The 16,607-nt window shown below is 37.7% G+C and overlaps 1 protein-coding gene across 1 annotated transcript in view; it reads left to right on the top strand.

Annotated features, from left to right (window-relative positions):
• The window catches only part of ABCA13 (ATP binding cassette subfamily A member 13), a 169,735-nt gene that overhangs the window by 20,144 nt on the left and 132,984 nt on the right, over positions 1-16,607 (top strand). Inside the window, exons 9-11 of the mRNA XM_072328092.1 lie at positions 1,550-1,714; positions 2,829-3,028; positions 10,551-15,197. Coding sequence (XP_072184193.1) covers positions 1,550-1,714; positions 2,829-3,028; positions 10,551-15,197 — 5,012 coding nt within the window. The remainder of the gene's footprint in view (positions 1-1,549; positions 1,715-2,828; positions 3,029-10,550; positions 15,198-16,607) is intronic.

The raw sequence follows: 16,607 nt of genomic DNA, 5'->3' as shown, positions 1-16,607 counted from the left end.
GTTGAACCTCATTAGGTTCACCCGAGCCCAGCTTTCCAGCCTGTCAAGATCCCTCTGAATGGCATCCGTTCCCTCCACCGTATCGACTGCACCACTCAGCTTGGTGTCATCAGCAAACTTGCTGAGGGTGCACTCCATTCCCTCATCGATGTCATTAATAAAGATGTTAAAGAGCACCGGTCCCAAGACAGACCCTTGAGGGACACCGCTCGTTACCGGCCTCCACCTGGACATAGAGCCATTGACCACCACCCTCTGTCTGCGGCCTTTCAACCAATTGCTTATCCATCTAGTTGTCCACCCATCAAATCCACTTCCCTCCAATTTGGAGATGAGGATGTGATGGGGGACCATGTCAAAGGCCTTGCTCAGGTCCAGGTAAATGACATCGGTCGCCTTCCCTTCGTCCACCGACGCCGTCACTACATCATAGAAGGCCACAAGATTATTACTATATATGTATATATTACATTTGTGTATTATTATATACATGGGAGGACAGATGGGCTAGATGATCTTGTAGGTTCTTTCCAACCTTGTGATTCTATATTAATGAATAAATAAAAATAAACAGAACTCCCTTTGAATGACCTTTTAATGACATCATTGTTGATTTCATTGTAATTGACCTTTTAATGACATCATTGTTGGCCAGTATGATCAACTCAACTGAATATTTGACAGCAGCCTTCTACCCATGGCAGGCTGTGTGATCCCAGGCCACTCACTTATTGACTATTTGTAGATTAAGCCAATCTCTTCATATTGTGTGCTTGTGTTGTGGCACTGAAAGCCCTCAAAATATATGAAAAAATGTACTCAAGCTTGAACAGCTTCAGTTCTGAGGACTTCAGTTCTGTATCTAATGTCCAAGATGGTTTGATGTCAACACAGCTGCAAAACTTTCAGTACATGTACATCATACAGTTGAAAGAGGTTAGGATGGGAAGCACCTCAGAAAGACACTATTAGGAAGATTTAAGATGTACTAAATTATTTTAGAAAGCATTCATAAAATTTATATGATCTAGAAAAATAAGTCTTTCAGCACTGAATTTAGAAGTCAGGCTATCAGGAGAAAGGTCATTCCCTTTGGTCACACTGTTGAAATCAGCCAACTTCAATTTAAAAGTTGTCTGCTGTATATAATCATTGAGATGGTGCCAGCATACTGAATGCTTTATACATCAGTAATTTTTATATTTGTGAAGTTGCTCCTATATAATTATTCCAGTGCAAAATTATAGTGTAGGTATGCTATGTAATTGTCAAGTTATTTCTCTGACAAAATGGATGTTGAAGTAGCAACACTGGTGTAGGTACAGGATGAAAATTCCTTGTAGATGAGTCTTGTTATTCTGCCTGGTGCACAGGTACCATAATGGGGTGGTGGTTATTTTGCACAGGGCTCTGCATTTGGGGTACCCAGAAACACTAAGCTGAATTAAATGAGCTCTGATGTTCATTTTCATTAGGTAAGTAAATTGATAGCAGAGTTAACACTCAGTAGCTCTCTGACAGACTCATCCTTCTCTTGTGTCCCTGCCAGATTCCTGAAGGAGAGGCACTGGAGCAGTTTGTGTGCTCTGCCCTGTCCAGTGTGCCAGGGGATGAAGCAAACAAAGAGAATAATGAAGAAAGCTGTATTTCCACACAGCAAGAAGCCAAACTGTGTCTCTTCCGTTCTGTCAGCAAGCTCAGAATCTATGCACAGGTAGACTTCAGGAATTTAATCTATTAATTTTGGTATGTAGGCTGTCAACAGTGACTCTGTTAAAAGATTTGAGTTAGATATTAAGTATTGTTGCTGTGAACTTTTTTCATTTCACTAATAACAGAAAGTAATAATTCTTATAAATAATAGCGACAGTGGAAGTATAGTCTATTACCGTCTGTTAATTTAATCAGGTTTTCTCATTAACTCAAATGCAGGATTGAAATTGAATAGGGAGCATAGTGCAACATGCTACTGTGGAGTTCTGACAGAAGCAAAACCAATTTACTGTCTCACCTGAGCCTGTATTTGGGCAAAACTGAAAGTGGAATACAGTATTCATTTTTTTTAATTCTCCTCCACTACCTCAGGCAGCAGAGACTCAAGTGTGTTGATGTGCAAATAAGAGTAAATCTCTAGGATAGCAACTTCAAATTCTGCTCTGGCAAAACAGCAGGGCATGCGGTCTCTATGGTGACAGATGCTCCTTAAGGAAAACACTACTGTTCTTTCGTTTTAAAAACATGTTACCTGTCTATTGACCTGCCCTCTTGTGATTTTTTGCAATGTTGTCCACAGGAAGCATGTAGAAATGGAATTTCTTTAAAAACGTAGCCTTCATTTTCTCCCTCAATAGAAATTGTACTGGTCTGTGATGACTTAAAATCATCACTTACTGTGTTTGCCAAGACTAATGACTATTTTAGCCATCCATTAATAATTTCGCACATGGTTTATAGCTGTTTGCAAGGTGATTTTGCTATCATATGGAAGTACTTTCAGCTCTGGGAATTCCCTTGGTGAGTTGCTTGTATTTTACAGCAAAATTCTGTTCTAACCACTGGGCATTTAGGAAGGATAACAGCGTAGCGTATGGGGGCAGTCCAAGGGCTTCACTAGGCTTTGATGGACTGTATTCTAGGCTACATAATTGGAGCATGCAAGTTTCTTTTCCATTTGTTTGTGTAATGGGACACCCAAAAGGATGGGCTTCCTCGTTTTTCAAAGAAACAAACACGTACACAACAAAAAACATGCAAGTCTGTATATTGTCTAAATAAGTACGCTTTGATTCTCTAACAATGTGTGTTCTGGTTTGCCTTCAATCTGTTAGGTATTTGAGCAATGGTTCAGCAGCAGCCACTCTCAGAATCTTCTTTCAGAACTTGAAAGAATCATGGCTGATTTAATGTCTCAGCTGCTAGAAAACAGAGAGGCCAGGAAAATTGTCTCAGAAATAAGTACACTGATCCAGCAGTGGGATAAGAAATCACAAGCTTATTTTTCAGAAGAATATGCTGCACCTCATGATCTGTAAGTTATAGTTACTTTCCTGCAATTTGTGATACAAAGTTCAGACTAAATTTAATATTTATTTTCACATCACATTAAATCTCTTTCTGACTTCTGTTTCATGATTTTATTTCTCATTCTGTAATTCAAAACCTCATACACAGTCAGATAATTGCTTTAATGCATACATGTTCTGAAAAAGAAATTTGATCTGTGATTCAGAGTATTCCTACTTTAAAGGTTCAGTAGGAGACTTTTTTTTTTTTTTGTGTGTGGAAAACTTTTCCATGTCTTGCTGTGAGAAGAAGGAAAAGAGATGATTGCATGTAAATCTTTCCTTGTATTAAAGTTTTCATCCTTTATGGAAATTAGTCTGAAAGAAGTAGACTTGTTCATTAAATCTAGTTGCATTCCAAAACTGCGATGCTGATCAGTGACTGCTGGAAATCAGAAAGGTTCTATGGTGTTCTGCTCCTTTCTTAGTGTGCCAAGGCTTCTGTAAAATCCATAATCTACTGTTGAACAATTTGACTGCAGTTCTCTCTCTATAGTTAGCAGATGTTTTGGAATTTAGTTTGTTTTTATATGAGGAAACTGCTATGCTGCTGCTTTATAAGAAGGTACAGATGATAGAGGGTCTGTACAGTAATAAATAACAATTTTCCAGCAATTTTTATCTTTTTACTTATGGCACACAACAGTTTTGTACTCCACTTCTTTTGTTTGCAGGATCCTATATCTGAAGAAGATGCAGGCTGTGCTGCAGGCTGTGCCTCAGTGGTCTGTTGTAAAGAGATTACGTCTGGTAGATGGAGCTCTGAGGAATGTAGTATCACAGTACTTAAACTTCACTGATGGTAAAGATGCATGGTTGTTACTTGCAGTGTCCAAAGGCACTTATTGCAGGGATCCACTTATGTGTTTGCATGTGTGTGGCAGCCTTGCCTCTATTGGGCTACTGGTTTTGGCAGACCCTGATATGACCTTTTAACATTTCTGGGATTGTCTTTTATTTGAGAAGGGTGAGATTACAGCTTTGCCTGTGTGCTCATGGAATTAGGCAACCTTTCTGCATTTCAAAAGAATTTGCTAGCTAAATCAGTAGTTACATATGGAAAGTGTCCAAACATATTTACATTATTAAGAAATAGAAACCTGCAAGGAACCACGGTTTCCTCTCATGAAAATCATGAAACCTTGCTGAAGTCAGTGGAGCTACTCCAATATAGCCACAAAAGAGGATAAGATCATGCTTTGTTGGTGTAATAGTACTGGTCTTCCTGCTGCCTCTTGAACCTTTTCCAGTAAGAGGGTGCAGGAGCGGGGAGTGCTCTTTGATCCTCAGAAGAGTAGATTGTGTCTGTGTGTTTGCTTTGTGCAAAATGATTGAGTGCTTTGGGCTACAGCATCATCTTAATCAGCTTGGAACTTTTGACTCTCCAACTGCTGTGTTTTTCAAACCTTGTCATGCGTAGTTTACTTTCCTACCCCTGAATCACTCTGTAGGTTACATATTTTTTGTATGTGGTGATGGGGAACTGTCTTACAGAAGCTTTACGTAGCCTGGAGAAACTGGTTCCCTTTACTCAAAGAAATGAATCTGTTCATCTGGATATCAAAATGCTTTTTGTGGAGCTAAAACAGGTATGCTGTCATTTGTTGTCTGTATATTAGCTCCCATAAGGTGGCACAGGGTTATTTTGGGGGTGTATACTACTTGCTAAGTAGAGTATCTAACTTCTCATTTTGCAGCACTTTAGTCCAACTTTGCACTTCTTTTGGTCTTCTAAATTTTATATTCAGTTGTGAGAAGTTAAAATGGAATGTTAATTAAATCTGTTACTTTATCCTCTAATGCATTTTTAAAATGGCAGTATATTCACTACATTTTAGATATTGATGAGCAACTCTTCCTATGTCTGTGCTGATGTGCTTACAATGTTTGGGAAGGCCCTCAGGCATCCACAGATTTCTGATTCCACTGATAATTTAGCCATATATATGTGCACTGGCAATGGCTCTGAGGAGGCTTTCAAGCAAAGCAACCAGCTCCAGTCACTAAGGGAAGCTGTAAGTATTTCTGAATTCTTCTTGTTTAAATTCTGTTTGCAGTGTCTTATTTATATTGGGATTACAAAGTGGCATAAATTAATGAGGGCTATAGTTTGCTGCTCGGTGTTTACTATTAATGAGTGAGTGTAACTGATTACTTAAACTGATTAGAATGTGCCTGGGGAAGAAGTACACATGGTCCTGTGGGGGTAATTCTGATGTTTAATACAAATTACATAGCTGTGGTTTCCAGGAAAAAAAAGAGAAGAATTGAAACCCTGCACATTAAACATGTTTTATGCTGGATTCCATGAACACTGTTGCAAAAAATCCAATAATCAAGACCAATATCTCAGGAGAGTTTGCCTTTTCCTGGTTTCACACTATTGCTCTGTTTACCATCAAAGGTCCTGCTTCTGCAGAAGTTAACTCAGGGACAACAGAACCTGCCAGATTCAGTAGTGGATGACTATTTGGGATGGCAAGAAATAGAAGAGCTAGCTGAAAATTATGCTTATTACTGTGAGACTAATCCGTTGCTGAGCACAGAGGATGTCCATTTCAGCTCTTGTGAGGAACAGCTTCTTTTCTCACTGTATGTATCTCTCAGATGTACATAAAGGTACTGATTCCAGAAAGGAATAAGGTATTACAATGAATAAATGAATAGCTAATAGGATTAAACATCTGTTTATGATAAACAGATCTCTGTATCAATAAATTGCTTTAAAATAGAATACGATATCATTACTCTTGCTTAGCATCATGCCATTAATGTGGAGTTATGTTTACTGTGGAAAGATGACCAAGATCACAAACTTAGCTGTCTTCTCACAAATTTGCCTGGATTACTGACATGTGTGAAAAACTTAACAGAGGAATTTACTATTAAAGTAATGGTAACATTAGGTCTAAGCATACAAGAATCTGTGAGAAATTCCATGAACTGAATTGGCAGCAGAGATTAAATCCAGAAATATTAATAGACAATATAATAATAATAGAATTAATATTGCTTAAACTGTAGCAAATTTTATACTACATTTTGTCCCTTTTGCTGTTGGATGCTGGTTGATTGCTTCCTGTGTTTCTAAGTACATTTGAAATTTCCAGCAAGACCAGTAGTTTTACATTTTATTTTATGAGCATCAAAAGTACTAGTAGAGCTAAGAGGCTCCTGGGAGTGGAAGTTTGTGTTTAAGTAATAATGAAGAGCAAGAAATGCTTTGTGATTGCTTGCTTTTGTTATTCAGGGTGTTCTGTTTGCTGATTAATGCAAAGGCATACCCAGGACAAGAAACAACATTTCTTGGTATTGTTTTCAATTTCAAAATGCTACTTTAAGAGAACCTTGTTGATGTCTCATAAAAAGCATTTTAGGATTTCTTTCTGTTCAAAAACCTCTGTGTGGTGATAAAGTTGTGCTTAGAGTGGCATAATAACTGTGCTGCTACAGTAAAGAAATGGGAAAAGGAATGTGGCCTGAACATTGGCCTATTTGCTTCAATTATTTTCTGAAGTCAATAGCACTGTCCATGTGCATAAAATAGTAATAAGTTTAGTTAAAGGTTTGCAGAGAAACTGCATGTATTCTCAAGCTAATTTTCAGTAGAGAAATCATTGGATTAACCACACTATTCTGGTTCTCTGTGTCACTTCAGAATTAATATTACCCTTGAAGAATTTTTTCTTACTTTTGAGGAAAACCCATACTGGAAGTATTTAACAGTAATTATCCAGTGGATGTGTGAGGTAGCTCAGTATACAGATGAGGAAGCAGGCTCTACAGGAGATCAGTTTGGTAAGTAAACATTTACTTCACTGCACAAGGGTTTATTCTGATTGTTTTATGTTTACTGTAGAGGACAGTATTTCTCAGAAAGGGACAAGTTGATAATTTTTACACTTCTAAAACTGTGTTTCTGTTTTCAGTAATTTCACCAAATGAGCAAACTGCAAGCAAAAACAAAAACCTTGTAATGTATTGAGTCTGACTTGGGAAAGCATTTGTAATTTTTAGTGCTGGATGGAAATTTTTTTAGATCATTCATTTCTGCTGAGAAAATTCAAACTGGTTGAGCCTGGTTGGAGTCTCTTTTTTTGCAGCATGTAAACAGAAGACCAAGTGAGCTGGCCGCTATGTAGTGATGTTCCTGGACTGGTTTCAAATTAGTCAGTGATTTCGTCCTTGATTTCCTACACCCCATCCTGTATTGTTTCATATGTCCTGACTCATCTGCTGTTAACTTATTATATATTATAATATATATTAGTTTTTTTCTTATTTAATCAGAAAGAAAACTTTTTATGAAAAATTCTCAGATGTCTCCAAAGGATTGGGAGAGATTTTTGCAATTTTAGATTCATTTCTGGTAAAATATTTGTTTTATTCTGTTGAATGTTTTGTGGTAAAAATGGGTATTTTGGATTTCTAGGTACTGATAACTGATTTTCACAGGACTGATTCTTTTTTTTTTTTTTTAATTAATTCCAAGGAGAAAAATTCTGAAAATACTGAAAAATACTGTTTGAATAACCCAGTAGAATTAAGACAATCCTTTACTAAAAATTGCCTATTTCATTCTTTTAACATTTATTTTAATGACTATCTGCAGTGAGAGAAATGTAAGTCCTACTATGTTTGTTAGGTTTGTTAGAAGTCTTTCAGGCCGTTTCAGTGTAAGATGATAGTTCTTCATGAAGTTTTCTTGATCTGTCTTTTGGTATTGAAATATTTCTTTCTTTTCTTTTCTTTTTTTTTTTTTGCAGGTGGAGTAGATGCATCTCTATGTTCTAGACAAAAGCTCGGTTTGGAGACTATCTTAGGTCATTATTTATTAGTATTTCTGCAAGATTTACCAGATTATTCCTCATTTATTTCATGGGCACGGTAAGGTTTAACTTGTCAATTCAATTTCTTTAGCTGTGGAATCATTACCCCATCTTTACTTTGGACGCTTGTAATTCTTAAACATAGTTTCTGTGCCTTTTTCTTCCAAATAGCTGGTGCTGTTCAGTGTTACTTGGAAGCAGTGTAAATAATGCTCTTACTAGACCATGTCTCTCAACACAACATCCAAATGCTCCTTGAACACCTCCAGGGTTGGTGACTCCACCACCTCCCTGGGCAGCCCATTCCACTGCCTAACCAGTCTTTCAGAGAAGTAGTATTTCCTAAGGTCCAGCCCAAATCTCTCCTGGCACAGCTTGAAATCATTCCCTTTGATCTTATCACCAGTTACTTGAGAGAAGAGGCTCAACCCCCCAGCTCACAGATACCTCCCCTCAGATAGTTATAGAGAGCAATAATGACTCCCCTGAGCCTCCTCTTTTCCAAACTGAATCATCCCAGCTCCTTCAGCTGTTCCTCATAAGGCCTGTGCTCCAGACCCCTCACCAGCTTTGTTGTCCTTCTTTAAACACATTCCAGGGCCTCAATGTCTTCCTTGCAGTGAGGGGCTCAAAACTGGACACAGTACTCGAGGTTCAGCCTCACATAGTCGAGTACAGAGAGGTAATTGCTTCCTTGTTCCTGCTGGCAATACTGTTTCTGATGCAAGCCAGGATGCCCTTGGCCTTCTGATCGGGGCACACTGCTGGCTCATGTTCAGCGGAGCATCAATCAATACCCCCAGGTCCATTTCCTCTACACAGTCTTCCAGCCACTTTGCCCTGAGCCTGTAGCACTGCTTGGCGTTGTTGTGGCCAAAGTACAGGACCTGGCATTTGGTCTTGTTGAACCTCATCCCATTGGTTTCAGCCCAGCTATCCAGCCTGCCCAGATCTCTCTGTAGGGCCTCATCATCCCCAGGCAGATCAATGCTTCCAGCCAACTTGGTTTCCTCTACAAACTTACTGAGGGTGCACTCAGTGCCTTCATCCAGGTCATCAGTAAACATGTTGAAGAGGACAGACCCCAGCACCAACCCCTGGGGAACACCGCTCGTGATCAGTTGCCAGTTGGATTTAGTTCCATTCACCTCCACTCTCTGGCCCTCCAGCCAGTTCCTTACCCAGCCAAGGGTGTACCTGTCATCAGCCACGGGCTGCCAGCTTCTGCGGGAGAATACTGTGGGAGACAGTGTCAAAGGCTTTGCTGAAGTCTAGGTAGACCATATCAACAGCCTTTCCCTTGTCCACCAGACGATGTGTCACTAGATCATAGAAGGAGATCAGGTTGGTCAAGCAGAACCTGCCCTTTGTGAATCCATGCTGGCTGGGCCTGATCCCCCTGTTGTCCTGCACATGCAGTCTGATCTCCCTCAGGAAAATCTGCTCCATAACCCTCCCTGGCACCGAGGTCAGTCTAACAGGCCTGTAGTTCCCCAAGTCCTCCTTACAACCCTTCTTGTAGATGGGAGTCATGTTGGCAAGCCTTTAGTCTTCTGGGACCTCACCAATCAACAAGGAACACTGATAGATAATGGAAATTGGCCCAGCTGTCACCTCCACCAGTTCCCTCAGCGCTCTTTGGTGAATCTCATCTGGCCCCATGGACTCGTGGCAGTCCGTCTGGAGCAGTAGGTCTCTGACTGTTTCCTCCTGAATCGTCAGGGGTTTTGTCTGCTCCCCAGCAGAGACTACCAGGTCAGAGAGTGGAGTACCCTGAGGATAACTGGTCTGACCTTTAAGACAGATGTAAAGAAGGCATTAAGAACCTCTGTCTTTTCTTTATTCTCAGTGGTCACATTCCCAGCCTCATCCTGTAAAGGATGGAGATTCTCCTTAGTTCTCCTCTTACTGTTGATGCATTTGTAAGATAGTTTCTTGTTACTTTTTCCCTCAGCAGCCAGGTTGACTTCAAGGTGGGCTTTTGCCTTTCTGATTTACTCTGTACGCATCTTAACAACTTCTCTGTACTCTTTCTGAGTTGCCTGTCCTTTCTTCCACAGGAGGTAGATTCTCTTTTTCTCCCAGAGCCTCAAGAATAGCTCCCTATTCATCCATGTTGGTCTTCTTCCCTGCTGTCTCATTTTGCAGCTCGTGGGCAGCCTGCTCCTGTGCCGCCTTGTTGAGCATCCAGCTGTCTTGGCCCCCTTTAATTTCACAAGCATTTTAAATGCTGTATGTCTGGCTTCCTGCTTCTAAGTACTAAAAGAATGTACTTAGAAGAAGCTATCCTTTACCTCAGAACATGTGAGGTACTTAAAACAAAAGGTGTTTGACTCTTTGTGGTTTACACGCTTGATTATAATTGCTGATAAATGCACTCTTTTGTAACCTAGATGTAACGTATTCAGGTTTTAATTTGAATGTCTGTGACTTCTCATGTTTTTCTGCCATTTTTGAAAACCAAAATGGTCATCAGTTAAGCTATTTCAGGTCTTACAGTAATTACTTTTTGACTGCTATTGAAACGATAATTGATTCTTCTTTGACTTAAGTAAATACAAATATTTTCTACAATTATTTTTTTGTGTATTTATTTAATCAAATCTTATCTGCCTGTTAGGTAACTAATGAGAAAAAACAATTGTGCTTAATATTTCAGGAATTTAACATTTATAAAGGAGTTCTTGGAGACAGAAGAGAATGTATGGATTTCAAGTGAAAAAGAAATGGATGACATTTTACATCTTGCAGAAGTCATAGAAGAAATTGTAATGTTTGACTTCTCAGCTCTTTCAAGCATCCAATCTCTAATGGAAGCTGCCTTGAGTAAAGTGATTATGTGGATGAAAGGGGAGGAATCCATCATAAATGTCTCACTTGCAGTTTCTGAACTCTATAATGAAATACAAAAAAATGTACAGGCTCGTCTGAGATTTTGGATGAAGGAGAAGACAGATTTTTTCTGGCAAATGGTGAAAAATGTGTCCCATGAACTTGACTCTAGGTTTTCTCACGTAAGTCAAGTGGAAGTTGAGGAGGTACTGGAGACTTTATCTAGATTTATATTTTCTGTTACAGAAAATGAGAAAAGTCTTGATAGAAGCATGCAATTGCTCAAAAATATTCTAACTGATTGGCAAGATTTAAATAGTCCTACACTGAACCATCTAAAATACATAAGTGAAAACTTTCTAAGGAACCTCTATGAGATATTATCATTTGCTGACAATGAATCTTTCAGTATCGGTCATGGAGTGAGTAATACCTCCTTTTCATTGCTCTCAAATGCAACTTTTATACATAAAGTACAAGAGTTAGGCAAAATTGTTCCCAATTTCTTTAATGACATTCAAAAATTAAACAGTAGTAGCGTAGACTCTCTTTTTCAGATACTTTTTTCTTTGTATCAGAATGCTGATCTGCTCTTAAATGCTGAGAGCAATAACACTTTGTTAATGTTTCTTTATAACACCTCAAAAGATATTTCATCCTTTCAAACATGGAATGATTTGCAAGACATGGACCGGGTTTCTGATTTTCTATCTGAAACTTTTGATCTTCTCTGGAACTTCACCACTAAGTCACTCTGTGAGAAATTACTGACCTTTTACAATTACACAGAATTTCAGGCCCGGTCTTTTGTACAGGAAGGCAAAAAGGATTTGCAAGTTGTCCATAATATTCTGAGCAGCGTTAAAACCTTATTTTTAGATGAAGACCTTGAAGCAGCTGACTTCTGTTATTTGGAACAATTTTTTGACATCTCCCCAGAATGCACTGTAAATAAAGGGTGCATTGGTTTTTATCTATCAAACATCACTTCTGTAAATGATTCAGCAGAGGTTTACAATCTCCTACTTCCACTGGACAGTGTTTTGTATAGTATAACAAAACTGGAAGATAAGGTAAGTGTGTATTCTGCTTTGCATTGCACTTTTACATGGCTTCAAACCTGGACAGAGATTTTTGAAGAAACATCCAAAATCTTAAATTTGAATTCAACCTTTTTTATCTATCTAAGAAATGATCTGAGAAACCTCTCGGATGGCTTTTTAAATACAACTCATATTGAACTGTGCAATAAAACAACTGTGGCTATTGTTGAAGCTACATCAGCACTGAATCTGTTGAAAACGATAGTTGAAGGTGGTGATTCAAGTGACTGGAAAGATTTTGAAACTTACCTCTCTGTAATTCAAAGTGTTTTTGCAAATGCAATTGATGCTGCAAGCTCACTTAAAGGTAACAGTTCAGATGATGCTTTAGAAATGATTGAAGATGTGATAACTGAATTGCAGCAATCTGTACTAAAGGTTGTTAACAGAGATGTTTTGAGTTCATGGCTTAATACATTTATCTCAGGGGGATCTGAGGGAGAAAGTAGTTCCAGTGAGTTTTCCATTGGGAATTCACTTTCTACTATTCTCAAACTCTCCCAAAAGGAACTTGGATTTGTTTTTGCTGAGTTAAAGGATGCTGCTGCTTTCTTAACATTTGCACCTCTAGATAAATATTTGGTTTGTGCCAGTGTTTTCCAGAATATTACAAAATTAATTTTTGACAGTACTCTGAAAAACATAGACTATTCACAAGTGAATTTTTCATACCATATTCATTCCTTTCTCAAATCTTACAGTGTAATAAATGGAGTAGAGGATTGTGATGGGTGGATCCACGGACTTCGTTATCTTAGTGAAAAATACAAGTCACCTTCTCGCCTTGAAAGTGCAAAACATATTTTATTTCTACTGAAATCTCTGGGAAACACTGAGACAGACGCTAAGCTAAAAAATGTTGTGGATTTCCTTAATTTGATTTTCAATTTCACGATTCCTGAGTGCTCTGTAACTGGTTCTGATGTGATTTGTGCAAATGTTTATTTCAATATTATAACAAGAACTTTAGAAGTTGTTCTCCCTGAATTTACTGTACAAAATGACACAAATGTGCTTGAATATATTTTTACATTCTTAAATAATTCTGGAGGACTAATACAAATGGCTGTGAATAACTTAATAGGTCACTCATGGTATACAGCAAATGATACCCATTTCAATCACTCAATGCAGGGATCTGACAGCACTTTAAGGACATTCCTTAATCCCTTCCATGGTGTTCTGCTTTCCTCAATAGAACTTTTGTCAGAAATTAAACATCTTCTCAAAAATAAAACTTCTGAAATGCAAGAAAGCAGCTTCTCTCCTTTGGATATTGAGATTGATGAGAAAAATATTGGACCGCTGATGGCGACCTTTGAAACTGTGATTAGTAAACTCAATAAATTCAACTTAAACTTGCCCCATGAATTGCAGGGTAAATACAACGTGTTTCTTGAGAGACTGATGGAAAAAGCAGCTCTGAATGGCAAACTGGTAAGGAAGGCACTCAAAATTTTCAAGTCTTCTAACCTTACTAGTTTTCCAGTAAGAGATGATAGAATGTTTCTAGAGCACATGATAACCCTGGTGCAAAATCTGAAGAACATGGATATTGAGTTCTTGATAAGTCAATTCAAACAAGCCCAGATAAGTTTGGACAATTTCTTTAAAAATATCAAACCTCTGCTTATTGAGAGTTCTGAGTTAGAAATGTTAATAGACTGGTGGGATGCATTTGAGAACAATTCATGTAATTGGAATTTGACTGGCTTATGGCACATCGTGCAACTTTTTCAAGAGGATCTCTCTGATGTAGAAGAGATGTTCCATCTGCTCCTTGATGTCATCAGCCTTATGGAAAGTCTAGCTCATGGAAACATCACAGAAGCATTAGCTGAAGTGTATACTTTTGTATTGACTCAAGAAGCAAAAATGCCAATGTTTACTGAAGAAGAAATCTCTAATCAAGTAGAAAGTCTACTAATGTTACTAGAGATGCTGGCAGATGTGCCTGATGAACATGCAGAAGTCTCAGTTTGTTTCTCTGCAGAATTCTGCTGGATTCCCACAACAGTAACACCTCAGAGTGATCCTACTTCCAAACCTTGTAATTTTTCTCTGAATCACAATGCAGTCTTACAAATCATCAAACAACTGAAACTCATTACTCTGAATGACAGTTTCTTGTGCACTATGGAAGATGTTCAGACTGATATTACTCACAATCTCACTTGCTTTTTTCATCATATTAAGGAATGGAACTCTATTCTTTTAAAGTTTTCTGAGCTCCATCATATAAACAGTTCACTTCTTAAAGAACTGCTGGCTTTTTGGGATGAGCTATACCTCTATGCTGTGCCTCTGCAGGCAAATAATACAAACTCAACTGTGAACTGTTCCTCCACATCAAAGAGAAAAGAGGCTTTACAAATCATAGAAACTCTGAGTAGTATGCCAGCAGCAGAAATGGAGATGTCTGAATATGTTCTTGAACAGCTGAATGATCTCTATGGTGGTTTAAGCTGGAACAGGCACTCAAGAATATCACTTATAGAGACTGTTTTTCCTTATGTCAAGAACATGACAAGTGAAATTTCTGGATTCTTGAATACGGAAGCTGTCTATTCTTTTCTTTCTGTAGTTCAGTCTTTAATGACTCTGTCTTCCTTTGGAAACGAAGCTTACTCAGTGCTTATGGTATTATCATCTTTAAATGGAAACAGCAATATATCTGAGAACATTGAGAACATCTGGTTTCCTGTAATTAAAAGTGTGGAAGACTTGTTGAATTTTAACATGAGAAAGTCACTTGCAGTGCTAGACCAAGAGTTTCAGTTATTAAGGTTAGCCACTGGACAGCCCTCTTCAGTGACTCTTGATGTGTTAATTCAGCAGTTTAATACATCATCTGTAGAGGCTGTGTTAAGAAAGCTTGAAGACATACAAGAGATTATGAACAGCTTTCTGTGTGAGTGTAATAATCAAAACTATTCTAAAGTGATGCGACCTCTAGTCCTTCTTATGGCTAATGAAAAATCATCAGATCTACTGCTGGTTGTTAAAGACATTATTGACTTTCTAGAACTATTCCAAAATAAGTCTAAAGAAGATTACACTGGTATGTTGTTTGTTGATCATCTTCGTAGAGAAATATTGAATACTACTTACACTGCTAATTCAGATTTTCAGAACTTTCTTTTTCGTATGGTTCCTGACATTCTTGTTATAAAAGAGGCTATGCATGCAAACTATACTGAGCTTCAGATAGTTGACTTCATTGATTCATTTTTTGATAATGCACAATACGGAAATGTTTCTACTATGTCACAGAACAGAACACTGGAGATCATGCAAGAAATGTTGCAAGTTACTTTTCCGTATTTCACGGAACATAACAGGAATAAAATAGCTTTAGTAAAGGATTTAAGGTAAGCAGTTTCTATGTACTACTTTAAACGTGTCAAAATCCAGCAGTGACTAAATAACTCTTTACGTAGTTTGCTCAATTTTTTATTAATCGCTGTTGTATTTCATTTTTGTGCCTTGCTGTAAAACAGTATTGTTTCATGTTATTTTGTGTACACTAGACGTATTTTGTATTGAATTATGTCATATGGTTCAAGTTTGTGATATACTTAGTAATCTGTATTGATGCTCAAGGTGGTTTCTTTGGAATTATAGAATCAAATATTTCAAGAAACTAGTTGCTTTAAAAACTTTGCAACTCTGAAAACCGAACCACAGTTTCATTCAAACTTTTTACAACTGACCAACTCTTCATTTTCTTGTGACTAGGCTTCAGGGTTTGAATGAACAAGTGCTCCAAAATCATACACGAAGTAACTCAGGTTTCTGCACTACCTCTTCAAGCAATCAATTTTGTGCACCTAAAAACAGAAAACAGATCACAGCACATGTATTCATTTTCTTTAGTGATGAGAAAATTCAGGAAGCTATTAGTTACTGGGGTGAGGGGGGAAAAAAACAAAAAAGTTTCTATTGGTGTTTTGAGTGATCCTTCTTTTGAAAACTGGGACCAAGAGTGAGTAAAAGTAACTTAAATTTGATGATGCCTTATGCACACAATATGTCCCTTAGATGGCATGTGTATAGTACATGTGCTTACACATATATATACATGCATACATATTCATGTATGAATCTTAAGTTTTTCAGTTAACATATGAGTATATATATAATATATGGTTGATATGTATAGTTTTATATGTCTATACACAATCATCTGTATTAACCATAACGTGTACATATTAAGGCGTTCAGTTTGACAAATGTAATTTCTGAAGGAAACTTCAGCTTCATGATCAGTTTTGTCATGTTTCTTGAATATAATCTAAGCTGGCAGCAGAGGATTTCTCCTTTTGGGAAACATTTACTAACAACTTATTTAATAGAAGTGCTGCTAGATGAGATTTGCTGCATTTATGTCATGCTCGGTGAATCCCTTGAGAACGTTGCTTCAGACAGCTCTACAGGGTCTTACTAATGGGACTGATGGTCCTACTCGTGTAGCCTAACAGAAAATCAGTGTAATGAAGTTGTTGCATGACTAATACGTTGTTTAGACATTTAAGATTCATTTTTATGCAAATATACTATTAACCCAATCCACTGAAAAATGAAAATCAATGCTAGAAGTGTTTTAATTTTCCAAAATGCTGGTTTTCAGAGTTGTTGTGTGTTCTGCTCTTTGCTCTCAATTTTGCAGGTACTGTGAGCAATGTGTTCCTGAAAACAAACTTAACAACAGTTACGATATTACTAAAATACTTGATGTTCTATCTTGATGAAAACCTGTTTTTTAATTCCATGGAAATACT

This window comes from Excalfactoria chinensis, chromosome 2, assembly GCF_039878825.1.
Source record: "Excalfactoria chinensis isolate bCotChi1 chromosome 2, bCotChi1.hap2, whole genome shotgun sequence".
Lineage (NCBI taxonomy): Eukaryota > Metazoa > Chordata > Aves > Galliformes > Phasianidae > Excalfactoria > Excalfactoria chinensis.
This window is presented reverse-complemented; position numbering and strand designations above follow the sequence as displayed.